General features: G+C 35.5%; 1 protein-coding gene across 3 annotated transcripts in view; it reads right to left on the bottom strand.

Annotated features, from left to right (window-relative positions):
- Positions 1-16,025, bottom strand: part of LOC134841198 (intersectin-1-like) — a 333,033-nt gene that overhangs the window by 18,378 nt on the left and 298,630 nt on the right. For 2 of the 3 annotated variants that reach the window (XM_063857026.1, XM_063857027.1), the window contains exons 4-11: positions 14,822-15,247; positions 14,064-14,127; positions 13,325-13,462; positions 8,772-8,881; positions 4,096-4,193; positions 882-1,283; positions 547-634; positions 432-449 (exon numbers count right to left, since the gene is read on the bottom strand). In XM_063857026.1, coding sequence (XP_063713096.1) covers positions 432-449; positions 547-634; positions 882-1,283; positions 4,096-4,193; positions 8,772-8,881; positions 13,325-13,462; positions 14,064-14,127; positions 14,822-15,247 — 1,344 coding nt within the window. The remainder of the gene's footprint in view (positions 1-431; positions 450-546; positions 635-881; positions 1,284-4,095; positions 4,194-8,771; positions 8,882-13,324; positions 13,463-14,063; positions 14,128-14,821; positions 15,248-16,025) is intronic. The other variant, XM_063857028.1, reaches the window with a different exon arrangement.

The following is a 16,025-nucleotide window of genomic DNA, read 5'->3' as shown; positions in this document are numbered from 1 at the left end:
AATTGCGCTGAAAAAATTTGGTGCGCAATTTTTTGTGAACAGTAAAAAATATATGAAAACTAGTAAAGTTATCAATATAAATGTTGATTAATATTTCATCTTAAGAACAGTCTTAAGAATTGTTATCAAAATCATAAGCTTGTTAATAATTTTCCAAGCAAAAATCACTCAATATTTGTTTGGAAGGAATGAAATCCGAAACTTGTTCACATGTTCTCATTTCAGATAAAAAAAGAGAAACATCCGTTGATCGAAATCGTTTGAGTTTCAATGAAACCTAGAAACTTATTCAACTTTGGAAAAACTACATTTTTATGCCATTTGGGAAGTTATCCTTCATTTCTATCATACATTTTTCTATTGTTCGCTTGTCTGCTCTTTAAACTGCATTTAAGCTAGAGATGCAACATACGACGAGATTCATGCCAAACCTGCATATTGAGCCTCTTCTGCAAAAACAAACCAAATTAACATCACACGTAGCAAACATAATGAACAAGCGTTAGTACACTGGAAAATGATATTACAACACCAATTCAAACTCACCAATTGGATTGCGGAGTGCCTGCTGCTTGAGTTGGTCAGCGATTGACATCTTTTTATCCGAGTACGTTTTCAGATTTCTCTGAAACTCCTGAAATCGAGATTCATTTATAGCCAGCCCCCATTTCAGATACTATAAACAAGTTATGGAGTTATGTGACCATTAAAAAGCTAAGAGCTTCTTCGATACATTTGTTCAAAATATATCCCAAATACTACATCGGTTAACTTATGATCCGCACTGAGAAGTTTTTATAAACATCTTAAACGAATTCAACCAAAAAAGAAGTCCCTTTTTGAATGACCACCAGAAAAATGAGACAGAATATGTTTTCTACCTGTAATTGTAACTGCAGCTTCTCCAAGTCTTTCCGTCTCTCAGCGTATTTCTGATTCTTTTCATTCAGTGAATTCCTCACCATATTCTCACTATTCCTTGTTTCCTCCATCTGCTGGTCTAGTGACCTTTTCTTTGACGCCAATACTTGAATGTCACTGTCCATTTGACTATTCTGACTTCGCAAATGCGTCATTTGATTTCGAGCCGAAGCGATCCGAGACTCCAGACTGAGAGCGATTCGTCTGTCGTGTTCGGCTTGAGCTTTCGCTTCGGCCTCTTTTCGTGCCTCGTCCAAACGACGCTGCTGCTCGGCTATTTGTTCAGCACGCTTTCGTTCTTGTTCAGCTCGCTCGCGAGCTCGGCGCTCTTCCTCTTGACGCTCCTTTTCCATTCTTTCTTCCTACAAATTATTCCGATTTTTTAAATAGCTTGCTTGTAATTTGCTTGTTTTATTATTTCAAACCCATAATGAACAAGTTTTTCTAGCTGAACTAAAAAAGAAGTATTCTCGTTTGCATGAGCAATCTAACTTTTTCCAGAAAATCAATATATCTTCCCATTTCCTATGTAGGTTTTGAGATGTCAAAAAATTTTCATCCAACAGGAGGCAGTTGAAAAATCAAGCACACCAAAAATAACATTTGACTTAGAGTAATAAACATTTTTCAACAATCCAGTTTTGAAGTGAAAACTTATTTCACGTTAAAGCAAAACTACACAATCGGTTATTAGAAAGAAAAACTTAATCAATCGGTTATTTTCTAAAAATCAAAACCCAAATTTAAACAAACCCTAAGTTTATCAAGTGTTTTTGGTCTATTTGCTCTGTTGGTATTCGAGAGCGTACTTTGTCTTCAAATTGCCAAAGAGGCTCGAACTGAATCTAAAACTAGAAGTCAAACCACGAAAAAAAAAATTGAGCGCAAGCAACTTTTAACTTTTTCCTGAAAAAACGTATGACCTAAAGAAATGTCTACTTTTCGTTCATTGACACTCAAAATAATGTATAAAAAACTTAACCAAGACTTCCCAAATGCAATTAATCGCTAATGGTATAAAAACGTAACTTTTTCAGCTCTTTTCCAGTCCCCCCTTTTCAAAATACCGAGTTTTATGTTTGTTTTACATGTTATTATGGCTAAATGCGTGATGTTACGATGTAAAGTATGAAGAACAAATCTGTTCACAGTTGTTTGTTTGTTCACCGTGCCAAATTTCAATGCATTATGACAACGTTAAATAACATTTTCAAAATTGAATTTGAAGGGAGGGAACTGGAAAAGAGCCCTTTTTCCAACTGGCATGAATAACAAGTTTTTCTAAATTTCTAAAAATCGGTCTATAAAAATTTTAAACTTCTCGACATGCCTCCACAGAAATTCAATTCAGGCACAAATCCCAGAAATTTGAATATTAAATTAGCAACGGATCAAAACTTACAAAGAATCAACAAAGTCGACAATCTTAGAGCAGACACAAGTTAATATGAAAAAAATTTGATTATATATTCAAGCTTTAAAGCAACCTAAAACTATAATAAGCAACGCTTGCACTTGCAACTACAATGAAAGTTGCTAGGAGCACCAGAAAAATCAGTAATATATCAACTAAGCCGACTATCTTTGAGCAGACACCAGTTGAGCCAAAAAAATGAACAATACTTCTAATAGTGATACTACAAAGAACCACACTTGCACTTGCAATGAAAGTTACTTACAGCAAAACCAAAATCTGTGATGTGGAAACTTGGCTGACAAAACTTGAGCAGACAAACGAAAGTTCGACAACTCAATTTTAATCGAACTTTTTTTCAATTGCATACAAACTGACAAAAAAAATTCCGACCGAGATGCGAACCCCAGACCGTAGGATGCGCAGGCGACGGAATTACCCCTAGACTAATTGGGAAGACGCCTGAAAGATGTTAGGATTCAATTTAAAGACAGAGGCGAAGCAATACCACAAAAACAGCATTGCAAGCTAGCACAGGAAAGGAGAGCCACCAAGTCCAGAGAAAACGGAAACATTGTCGGAGAAACCACAACTACGAAAAACTTCGAAATCTTGTCTGGGATGATGTTTTATCTGCGGCAAACACGTCCAAAAACACATTCGATAGTGTTTAATGAAAACTCAAAAACAACTATCGAGCGCAAATAAAATTGTTATCATGAAAATTTTTGGACTATAAATTGTATTCTAAGATTTTTAACCTTTCTTGCAATCATGACGGAAAGCATGCAAAATTAGCTCCCTCAAACGACCAAAAAAAAGGTTAATAAGCCGATAAAATATAAGCTGAAATCATTGAGGCCATTTCAGCCAAAAAAAATTTAAGTGAAAAAAGAAGTAAAAAAAATATATACGAAGTCAAGGTTAGTGGAATTAAAATTGCAGGAGTGATTGAAAACTTAAAAAACATCTACAATGAAAACTGTATAAGGTAGAAAAAATTCTAAGATGTGGCAACTAAGCCGATAAACCAAAGGCAGACAATTTTTTTGCAACGGAATATTTCCTGTTTGAAAGAATACAGGTCCTGCTCAGATCTGAACCCAGGACCTTTGCTGTCTCACGCGTATTCACCACTACCTCCAGACTCAGTAAGCCAGAGACTCACTATTAGATTCAAATGATTTTAAAATACTTCATTTTGTATCAGAGCCCCAAGAAATTTGATTGTACTGAAACTTTTCTCAGCACTCAAACTGAGATCATTGCTACACTTCAAAACAGGAAGCGCTTCAACTTCAGAACCTGGCTTTACCATTGATCTATCAAAAATATAGACTTAAAAAATTCAAAAACCAACTGAGAAGTTTTTATGGAATAAAAGCAAGTTGAATTAAAAAAAAAGATAGCGACAAAAACATTTTTAAAAAAAGTTATAGCTTATCCTCATGTTTACAGTTCACAGGGTCTAAACAGTGAGGAATTAACACGGAAACGCAATTGAACATTCTTGCAATTTTAAGGCGAATCTGCTTGAAAATTGCCGGACAAAAAGAATTTGGACTTTGCCGGAGAAAAAGAGGTTTTGAGAGCAAAGCGAGCTCTCTTCAATGCTCGTAATTGATTTACTGCCTCGCTCCTGACCCCGACGAAATAAAGTTCGTAGAAAACTTTCCGTTCCCAAAAAACATAATAACAGAATAAATTGGTTTCCTCATCTAATGAAAAAACACAATTGACATAATATAGATTTCACAAACCTTTTCTCTTCTCTGTTGTTCCAATAATGCCTGCCTTTTTCGTTCCAGAGCCTGTTCGCCCAAGTCGAAATTCTGTCTCCTTTTATCTTCGAATGAAACTGAAAATAAAACAAACACTTATTTCCAATATCAATTACTCATGTCCATTAGGATCTACTTGTGCAAACATGAAGATGGGAATTCTTCTCATGATAGAAGGGGTGCTATTTTCATATTTGATTGGCTTAAAATAGATTCCTGTCATTTGGTCCTTCTATCATGAAGAGGGACACCCTCATGAAAGTGTTCAAACCAAACCGATCATCATCGAAATCATATACATATGTTACCAACGATCACGTCATAAGATTTAAGAAATTAAAAATTTTCAACACAGAGGCGAACAGCTTGCGATACAACACAAACATAGCTTTGGCAATTAGCAGAGTTTTTTTTAAAAACTCGAAAAAAATAGTTAACAAAATTACTCTGTGTGATCTTCAATTTGAGGAACTTATGACAAGCAAAACAAAAACCTTCATTACATAAGTTTTCAAGACCCTTTACCGAGCGGCAACTAAACCGACAATACTCGGGTAGCCGCCAGTTGAGACGAAAACAAACTGATGCCAGAGAAATATTTGAGCAAAAACACTTTGAATATTTGAGCAAAAACACTTTCAGATTTACGCTCTAGTCTCTGAAACATACAAAAACATCACTATCCATTTTGAATTTTAACCGACGCAAATTGAGGCAACCAAGTCGATATAGCAAAATCCAAACCTATTCAAGCAAAAAAAAGCATTTAACTATTCAAAATCAAAATTGGTAAAATTACAGACCACAGAATGACTTTCAACACAGAGGCAAAGCGGAGCTGAAAAAAAATGAGAATAAATTTTGCATAAGAGAATTGTGAGTGGCCGCTCATGCCGAGAAGCTACTCACCACCTCAGGTTAGTTTTCGAGAAAATTTTAAAAACGATTCAAAACATGGTAAAAAAATTGACTAATCCGAGGGCCATAATTTTAAGTGTAAAAAATATGGTCGTCGGCACTTGTGGAGGGGAGCTTTTCAACTCGGTTCTATTCATTGAAACTGAAACCTCGGATTTGGTAGATTAGTTTTTGAGAAAACAAAAAAATCAAAAACATCGGTCAAATATTCCCCCCACAGACTTTTTCGGAGGCTGTAGACAAAGGTATGAAGCAAAAAGAGACCCGAGAGGGGCGTGGGCAGGCAAACAAGAATGTAGGCGGTCTTTCTATGGATATCCTTTTTTGAAATTAGGTGGACAGATTTTAGAAAAAAAAAACAATTTTTTTTTGCAAAAAATGATAAAATTTTTTCAAAGCGTCTCAAAAATAACATAAAAAACTCAATATTATACAATTTCTTAGTAACTGTTTTTATCAAACAAGAATTCAAGGCAAACCTGCCAAACAATACATTTGAAATTCAAATTCCCAACTGAACAAAACTAACGAAGCGGAAACAAGGCCGACATTATTTAAGCAGACATCAGTTGTGCCGAAAAAAAAACTGATTCTGTAATAAAAAAACTTTTGAAGTTTCAAACCCTCCCTGAAATCATTCTGTATTAACTAGTATCAGTAGTTAATTTTAAATTTTCACGAAATTGAGCATGTAAGCTGTGATTTAACTGTAATTCAACAAATGATTCAACTGATTTTGTTAAAATAGTTGTTAACCCGAAAAAGTCTACTAATAAAAAACAAAATTTTGGAAAATCAGAATCGGTAAAACGACTAGTTACAAACTTCCAACAAGAGTAAAAAAAATTCAAATTAAAATCCACGCTTCACAAAAAAAGCCGAAAAAAACAGTCCCAAATAAAACAAATGTCAATTAACATAACGGGAAATGAACCGACGGAAACTAGGCCTGAAACCACAAATCTGAAAAAAAAAATCACTTTTTCAAGAAAACTGTTTCAAAACAAACAAACACCGGAAACGGACTACGCCTATTTCCTACCAAATTAAAGGTAGTTTCATTTGAATTTTTAAAGACATTGCTACATTTGACGATTCCTATACATTTGACCATTATGTGCCTAAAATTATGTACGGTAAAAAATCCAACACCCGACTGCAATACCCTTGCTTATCGCAGGGGTAATTATAATTAAAATTGCCAAAAAATTTGATCCTTTGAAGAAAAAAAAACTCCATGCTTTGGTCAGTAAATCTACAAGAATTAAGTAGACAAATAAGGGTCAAACTATTCAACTTTTCAAAAAAAGTTTCCGCATCGAAAAACACACGCTCCGGCCGAGACTCGACCCCCCCCCCCTTATCCCTATGTTGCGAAGACGTCTGCTTTAATTTTGGACCAAGTGAGAGGGACTTAAAAGGGAACGAGGTGCAATAATTGAGCAAGGTAAACATCCATTCATGGCGAAGAAGAAAACAAGGTCCGGCCGGGAATCAAACCCAATACCTGTCGCCTGTAAGAAAAATTGTTTAAGTTGAAAACATTGTAGTTAGTTCCGATTTCATGTCACTTACTATAGCAAGTGAAAATATTATTTCTCCATATTAACACAGTGTCATTTTTTCGGAATTGGGGCTGCCCTATTTTCAAAATGAGTAGCAGTTTCAGATACAGAGGTGACTTTGAACTTAATATTCACATGCAAAAACGGCAAAAATCTTTAACAGCCGATTTGAGATTAGATTCAGACGTATCGAATGAAAAAGTTCTGGTAGATCCAGAATTGAAATCGGTCTATTCTTAATGCCGAGACATGAAAACTTGCTATTTAGGTCCTCGATTGTCGCATTTGCATGCATGTATTGTGTAAATGATATGTTCGTCTGGCAATGCGTCTTTTGCATCGGAAAAACTACTCGGTGTTATTAAGATTCGATGGTGTTATTATGCAACCATTCTGATACCTGTATATCCCGTCGCAGCTAAGCTTGAACACAGCTTTTTGCCATTTTTAAATCTCAATATTGGCATTTCGCTATCTCGTTTTCAGGCTTTTTGATTCTGGTATCAGGGAATAAGGGAAGTCAATCCCCATTACAACGAGAAATAAATATCATTTCATCAAGCAACACAATGGACGTTTCAGCATTTCATCTACCTATTTTTATTCAAAATTGACATTTACAGTTATGCAAATAGCTCAACGTTCTCAAAAACATTTTCCATAAAAAAACTGTAATTTGCTCTGGTATCAATGATCATTACTCTTTCCTGTTTACCTCAACTAGCCTTCCTATTTTACAAGCCTGATTTCTCGGCAGTTCAGCCATTTAGGTAGATGAAATTAGGATGAAGTAAACTAAAATGTAGCTAAATGCAATTGCAACAACTACGCTATGCAGGGAGTAATAAAATCAAACTTGTACTCATTTTGATTCACAAACCTCCTTCTTCTAAAATAAAATAACTTAAAAATGAGTTACTGTACGCATATTTAGTTCACGCCACTTGCAGCTACTGATGATAGGGGCTAGGAAATTGAATATACAGACAATTGAAACGACAATTTTCCATGCTGCTTCGGCCGAAAATCAAAAGACGAAAATTGGTATGAAGTTTTGAACGCCTTGTTCCGCTGGGATCTACTTAAAAATCTCTCCCTCCTATCAACAGTATCTACTGAAGAACCTCCACTCCAATAAAAAAGTACTGTAAAGTAGCACTAGAGTTTTGTATTGAGAAATCTTAATTTTGCAGCACTCTGATTGTTCGAAATTCTCTAACTTGATCTACTTAAGAACCCCTTCTTTTCTTGAAAGGGGAGATGATTGCTAAGCAGATCCTTCCGCTGCGCTAAAATTCGGCACGAAATGTATATTTAGGCGTGAATCATTGTTTTTCTTTAATCAAGATTATTTTTACGACCAAAAACTCAGCAAAGGAAAAGTAGAGTTCTTTTGCCATAATGTTAATGAATGTGACCATTATTGTAGTTACAAATGCCTTTAACTCAATTAACGACATCCCTGATGTACTAAGCATAGCAACCAAGTAAAAAAGTTAGGATATCAATGTTACTTAAATAATTAAACGTCATCTATCAACCCCTAGTTCAAACACTTAGTGAGTAAACATAATTTATATGAAAATTCGTCGTAACTTACGAGGCGCTGCAACATATAAAATGGGTGTTTTTTTATCAAATAACATAAGAATGGATCTGGGATTTTTGTATTGGCTCAATTTAAAATTTCTCAAGTCGACCAAATTAGTTGTGCGAACTCTCCTAAATTACTAAAAGAGCCATTATTGTGGCGCAAGCAAATTCGTGATGCTTTACGACAGTTGACGGAAGTTTTTGACTCCAATGCATGCATCCGTAATCCCCCTCATGTTTTCTCATGAATTCCCTCGATATTAGAACATACTGGGTTGATTGACCAACACTGCTCTCGAAAAAAAATGTGGCAAAAGGAAAACGCATGTGACGATGAGATTCCAATTGCTGCGGGGAGGGGCATCGACCCCCCTCTATATCTACCCAGTTAAAACACAAAATTGAAAATATATATGAATATTTGAACTGAGATTTGAAACGATGATGAGTTCAAAATAATGATTTTTCAAATGTTTATTTTTCGAAAGCCACGGAAGCAAAGGAAAATAGAGAAATTATTTCTCAATGTACACGAGTTACTAACTTTGCTATTATCGAGTTGTGAAGCTAATCGCATACCTGGCATGGGTTGTTTCTGCGCCTGTTGATCAGCAGTGTTTTCTGCCGATGAAACTCCGGTTGTATTCGTAACATCCATTGGCGCTTGACCAATCACAGCACGAGGATCTCTAAAGCAAACAAACGCACTTTCAACTGAGTGTTTGATGAAAAAAAAATACTGTGGTACTGCTGATTGGTGCTATGATTATAGTTTCGTTGAAGTTAAATCAAGTGCTATCTACACCTGTTATGCAGGATGGCAAATTGTAAGCATTGCTCCAATGGGCACGATAAGCGTCGCTTTAGCCATCTAAATACGAGGATAATCAATTTGGCTGATTCACAATCGTGCAAAGTGTAGCACATATTTTAAAACCAAGCACCGTAAAATTTTGCTAAGCCATATGACTAATCATAGAAAACCGAGTTCCATCATTTCCCAAAATCAAAATATTGCATTCTGCTCGTATTTCGAAGAAACTGACGAATATTTGGATTAAAAAATTCAACTACTTGCAGCGTTTTCACCATGCGAAAAAAAATCAATAACTTGAGCTCAAATGCTATTCCTCGTGGAAAGATTTTTCCAAATATTAAGGAGGTTTGAAAATTGTGTTTCAGTTTTTTCTTTTTCTTTCTTTTTGTTTTCCACGCAAAATAATGCACCACAAATAATCATCAGATCGGGTCGAGTGACATATAAAAACAAAGCCCTTTTAGTTGTTATTCGAATGAAATTTAATTTTTTTCTAAATTTCCCCTCAATGTTGAGATAAACCAGTTTTAAGTTTTTGGGTGTTAGTACATTTATGAGCTAATAATTGAGGGTGCAGGCTTGAAATAGCTTAAATAAGCTCAATTTAGACCGTGAAAACTTAAAAATTGGAAATTTCAGTTAGTTTTTTGAGTTGTTTAGCGCCATTTCAGAAATCAAAAACTTCAAAAATTCCAAAAACTCAAAAAAATTTCAATTTTTCTTACGATTTTTTCTTCGTATTCCTTGTGATAATTCTACAGAAACTGTTTTCCAATGGGCCTAGTTTACTATGACTGTCGAATATGCCTTAGTTCTAATATGATACTAATTTGAAAAAAAAAACTTTTTTTGGGTTATTTTTTTAAAGATTATGGTCGGAAATTCTGTAAACGGCTATCCTTGTTTTTTTTTATTTGTTAATGCTTTAAAATTTTTAAAATATCTATCAACTCCTAAGCTGAGTTCAGTTATTTGCTCTTAATAATGCGTAATTAGACGTAAAACATACTATTTCTCAATATAGCAAGCATGTGAGGACTTAAATTTTTCTTGTTTTTGAATGTTTTTTTTTTACAAAAACTACTTCATAGACTTCAAAGCGCTCTCAAAGCATTCACTGAGACATTACACTCAAAGGCTGAGGCATTCCCAATGAAAAAAGCACATCTTTGGCATACTATTAATGAAGACAGTGCGGGTAATGAAGAGAATTATTGAGGCCGTTTTTTTTTGCATAGGGGCAAAGCTGCGCTTCGCAAACACTAGCGATAACACAAAAAGCAGCTCTATAAAATGCCATAACAAATTATAAATCAGCCTTGATTTGTAAAAACTTGGCTACGTCTGGGATTCGAATTATGACCAAGAGATTATAAGTCTCACGCACTAACCACTTAGCCACTGACGCTTAATAAATCACAAACACTAGCCACAAATAAAGCAGAGAAATTTCAGAGCACAGATGCTTTAAACATTCCAGTGCAACAGATCGTGATAATAGCAAAAGTTCCACCAAATGAGCGACCAATTTTAATGAACACTTTTATTTGCGAGTTAGTTTAGAGAAACATAGCCAACTGGTAGCTGCAAAAAGTAATGAACGCAATGGAACTAAAACAAAACTGACTAGTTTTTTTTCAAAATCTTCAACTTTTGAAACTCGAAAAAAATGGCCTTAGAGCTCTTTGAATTTGTAAAATAATTTATGATGGACAGTTTTTTGTTAAAATTAACCAAATTTGAGAAAACTATCAATAAGTAAATCTTTTGTTTCACTGAGAAATTCGATAATAAAGTTCCACTTTCGTGATTAGAAGTTGATCACGTTTTTCGTGACCTTTACATTTTTGCTGTTCGATGGTGGAGTTTGCCTTCCTTTTAACAATGGAAATGCACTGAACTGAAAAAAAAACTTAAGTCAAACCGCGAAAATCAAAATTTAGCGTGAACAAATTTTAAGACTTTTTGCAGAAAAAAAAACAACAAAAATCAGCAAGACATAATTAAGAGTACTCACTGCGTTCATAACTCTTGAAAAAGAAATTTCAACTAATACACTAATTCTTGCAAGCTCGCTAGTTAAATTAATGCCTTTATCTGCATTTCATTTAGCAAAAATTCTTGAAGTAACTTAAAAAAAAATGAAAAAGACGAGCCACCAAAAATTATATTTGAGCACACAAGAATTTTTCCTGAAACACAAACAATAACCTACCAAAGCAAAAAATTCACTTCGTTTACTGACTTTCAAGCCCAGGATACATTTTGTTCCCATCATAATTTTTAAACCCGCTCACAGAAAGACAACATCAAAGTCGAAGTCGCATTTTACTCAGGTGCGAAGTTGAACCTAAAGCACAAAGCTCAGAACAACGAACCACGATTTAGACAATCACAGCGAAAAAAAATCGCTTTAGCAGAAGATTCGAAAACGGCCCATACACTAGTAGACAAAAATTTGCCCACTTTTAGGTTTTACTCTTTCAAAAGCCTGTTTTCAAAGATGATTTTGGACAATAATTACTTCGAGTTTCAGATTAATTTTTATATAGACCAAGGAAAAATGATCAGTGTTACCATATGTGAAAAAAAAAACTTGGTTTCACGAACTTACATTTTTTCCCGGTCTGAAGACGCGAACTTTCACGGACTGCAGTAAGTTTTTCTAATCGCGCAAAATGGTCAAAAAAACAGTTAGTGAGTTTTCACTCGCATTTTTCTCGCTGAGAAAATTTCACATCGCATGAGAAAAATGTTGCGCGGTTTTTTCGAGAAAGAGTTTATTCGATGCAAGACTTACTGCAGATGGTGACAACTGGCATTTTAAGACAAATGGCATTAATTATACAGCATATGATCTAGCTCTATCCGCTTTTTAAAGCAAATTTTTGCTGCCTGATATCTTGAAACAAAGTATGCTTGAAAGTAGTTGAACACTTTGATTGGACTTTCTAAACAGTATTCCACGGTTGGATTACTGATGTGGTCATGTACACTAGTGGAAAAAAGCTCAAATTCAGGTTTCTATTTTTTAAAATACCGATTTTCGAGGATTTTTTGGCAGCATATATTCCAAATTCAGTAGAAATTTTTGTATAGACCAAGAGCAAATGATCGGTTCTACCATATATGGAAATAACGATAAAACAACATTTGTGTGCGTTTGAAAAAACTGATCGTTGATCAAAACACCGCATTATAGCACTTTATTACTACTACTACTAATGCATATATTGTCCGTTTTCCCATTGTGGCGGGGTTGGACATTCGGAAATTTCGCAAGCAATGTTTCAAATGAGAGCATTCTGAGTATCATTCAAGCTGTTCATTGGAAGAAAACACGTTTTTTTATCTCATTCGATCAAGTCGGTCTGTGATTTGAGGCCTAAAGTATTAAAGTCTCGTTTAACACAATCAATCCAGCGTTTTTTAGACCTTGCTTTGTCTTATCCACGTTGATCTTTAAATCACGTTTTTGCAAAGTTTTGTTTCACTTATTCAACTTCTCAATAGACTAAGATTCCGTTTCAGCGGATACCACACGGTCATCTGCATATAGCATATGCCATGGTACCATGGACCGACAGTTCCTCGTAGCCTTTTCCATTACTAATATAAATAACAATCGGCTAAGTGCCGATGCTTGATGCACGCCTACTTTACTTTCGAAGTAATCAATGCATCCTTGGGGCTGGCGAACTCTGGTTTTTTGGACTCGGTGTACAGACACATTATTAATCGTGTCAGATTTTCGGAAATTCTGTTGGCTCAGAGCCCATTGGATCAGTTCCCTGGAAACACGGTCGAAGGCTTTTTCGAGATCAACAAATAAGTGACGTAGGGGATTTTTCGTTTCCCTTAAAAGTTCCTCCATTTGCCTAATAAGAAAAACAAACCGGTAATTGATCTACCACTCATAAAGCCAAATTGCAAGTCATCTATTTTTATCAATTGTCTCAGACAATTTTCTAGTACTTTTTTGAAATTTTCAATGCGTGTTCCAGTAATCGGAGGCCTATGTAGGATCCACATACTAACGGATTGCCTTTTGCTTTGTAAAAAGTAACCGTTTCACTTTCACCCCAGTCGGAGGGGATTAGACCAGAATCCTACATTTCAGGACTTCAAAAAGTTCAGCAAGTCCACAATCCCCGGTAAATTTTACCATGTCCGACGTTAGCCCTGGGCTTTTCCTACTTTTCATCTATCTCAGTGCAAGTGCCACTTCCTGGATAGTAAGTTCCTCCAAAAGCACTTTCGAAAGCAGTCTGATTGTTTACATGTTATTCCATTTAAGATAACTAAGTCTCCGTACCTAAATGATGGAGGGACTAGAAGTGGAGGCAAAGTAGCTGGCAGCTGCTCGCCTCCTTTCACCATGTCACACAGGTGCATCGCCAGCACAAACTCCTCGCTATTCAGACTTGCCTGGCCACGAAGGCTCGACAGATTCCTAAAACAAGCACGTTTAATTAGTAATCGTATATCAAAAAGTATAACGATATCTAAAGAGACAATTTTAAGGTTCATCAAGGTTCATTTTAAGGTTTATAACGGTGGTTAAGGACATAAGGAAATCTTTAACGGCGGTTACAGACATTAGGAAATCTTCAAAAAAAAACAACACAAAAATTGTTTCAACTAATTCGAACTGGTTTTACACATCTTCTAAACTCTTTAAATTTTTGCATTTCGAGTTTTACACATAATGATTAATGGAGATGGGGGCATACTCGGTATGAAGTTAATCTTCTGCTGATTGAGGTTTAAGTTAATCCGTGGAAGGATAGACAGCAGCCATTCCTACTTCTATACAACTTCGACTCAAGGGCTCGGAGTCAATTTCAATCAGAATAAACTATTCAAAACCAAAATTTCAGATGGAGCTTTAAGACTGCGGGGTTTAAACGTTTCGATTTTTACACAATTACACCTTTTACACAAATCTCCACAAAAAGTTTTTAAAAATCGGAACATTTTACGCTACTTGTTCATTATATCTGAAAAATATTGACAGATGCACGAAGAAGATAACGTAACGAAAGCTTACATACCAAATGCGAGCTAAGATGTTGGTGTCCACTTTTGTTTGCAGAAGTAGATTGCGAGCCACATTTGCTAAAAATAAACTTTCAATCTTTCTGATTGAAATAAATCAAAACATAGCCAACAAACAGTTGGAAAAGAGTCAATGAACAATGAACGCAAGTAAACAGAAAAAAAATCGACTTGTTTTTTGAAAAAATTTCAGTTTCGAATTTCCAAGAAAAAGATAGATGGCTTACACCTCTTTGCACTTCCGGAACAATTTATGATTGTGACTTTTTTGATAAAATTAACCCAATTTGAGAAAACTGGATGAGGTAAAATTTTTGTTTCTCTGGGAAATCTGATAATTAAATTCCATTTCGAAAGAAGAAGTCGATCACGTTTTTTGTAACCTATACAACTTTGCTGTTCTGAAAGGAAATGAACTGAATTTAAAAAATCAAAAGTCAAACCGCGAAAAAGTAAATTTGAGCCTGAACAAACTTTAAGACTTTTTGAAAAAAAATAATAAAACCATCGACCTATTTACGAGTCTGAACTACGTTCACCGACTCTTAACAAACAACTCCATCACATTTAATCATCAACTAAACTATGGGGTTTGGGTTTGCAATTAAAAATCTAACACAAAATGCAAAAAGCTTCAACTTCCAACCATATTCAGAGCCAATACCCAATTTATACTGTCCTAAAACAAACAACAATATAAATAAAATAATTTAGTTAGATCCAGCTTTCAGTTACATGACACACAAATACACACCTCCGATTGCACCAGTTTTGCCAACATCACTCAATGTAAACTGCTGTCTATACTTGGCCCGAGATGCTACAGGAACTAGCCAATCAGTCACAGGAGGCGCAGCTCCGAATGCATTCCCAATCGGCAACGAATCCTTCCTCTGCGGAGCCACTTGAGTCGGTGGCGGTGTCCCGAAAGCCCACGCATTCGCCTGTTGTCCAGGGGCATCGTTGCGCGCAGGTATCACGGGCGGAGCTCCGAATGCAGGTTGACCAAAAGCAGAGTCGATAACGCTGTTGGTTGTTAGAGGCATAGTGGCTGAGAATCGTGGGTCCGGCACCGGTTTGTGTTGAGGAACTTGGGGAACAGGACCCATGGGCCTAGGGAGCGTTGTTGCGCTCTGCGGTCCAGTCGGAGCGCCAGGAATGAAAGCATTGCCAAAACCAACTTAAAAAAATCAAAAGATCAATTTTTTGAAAATGATCGATTTTTTTAATAACTCAAAATTATACACAGAGGCAAAGCAGAGCTTCGCACAACTTGTGACACAGCATAAACATGGCCTGACAACCTAGAAGACATAAAACCGAAACAAGTTTGAAAAACTAGATCTACCAAAAATTACATATCTTTGTCTCAATCTGTTTTGAATACAAAAATTGATAGATAAATTTGTATCGAAACAAAATTTACGGGGCGGTAGCAAAGCCGACAAAAGTTGAGCAAACCCTGTTGAGTAAAAAACATCAAAAAACACTGAAATAATTACCAAAAAAATCTTTATTATTATTGAATAGAACGGGTATCTAATATGCAGACATGGTCATAAAACATTTTTGGTTGATCAAAGTGCACATTTGAGAAAATGATTCAGTGATTCTATTAAACAAAGTGTTTACAAGTAAAAGTACGTTCCGAATTACTAAAGCTTGCTAATAGCGAGCATAATAATTGCATGCGTATTAAATTTTTGTATATAAATCGACAAGTTGAAAATATTTAAAAAATCAGAAATAACTCAATTTTTGTTCCGGGTTTGTATTCGGGTAAGTTTTAGTTTCTTTGTTTTTTTTTTGTTTTCCACGCAAAATTAGCTACCACAAACAATCATCGGACAGGGTTGAGTGATATATCATATAAAAGCCCTTTCAGTCGAGATTCGAACCGCGTTACAAAATTTCAAAAAGTTTTCCCTGTGTAGAGAAAAACCTGTTTGAAGTTTCTG

The sequence above is a fragment of the Symsagittifera roscoffensis genome, chromosome 3 (genome assembly GCF_963678635.1).
Source record: "Symsagittifera roscoffensis chromosome 3, txSymRosc1.1, whole genome shotgun sequence".
Taxonomy (NCBI): Eukaryota; Metazoa; Xenacoelomorpha; order Acoela; family Convolutidae; genus Symsagittifera; species Symsagittifera roscoffensis.
Note: the sequence above shows the minus strand (reverse complement) of the source record. Positions and strands in the feature narration are given on the sequence as shown.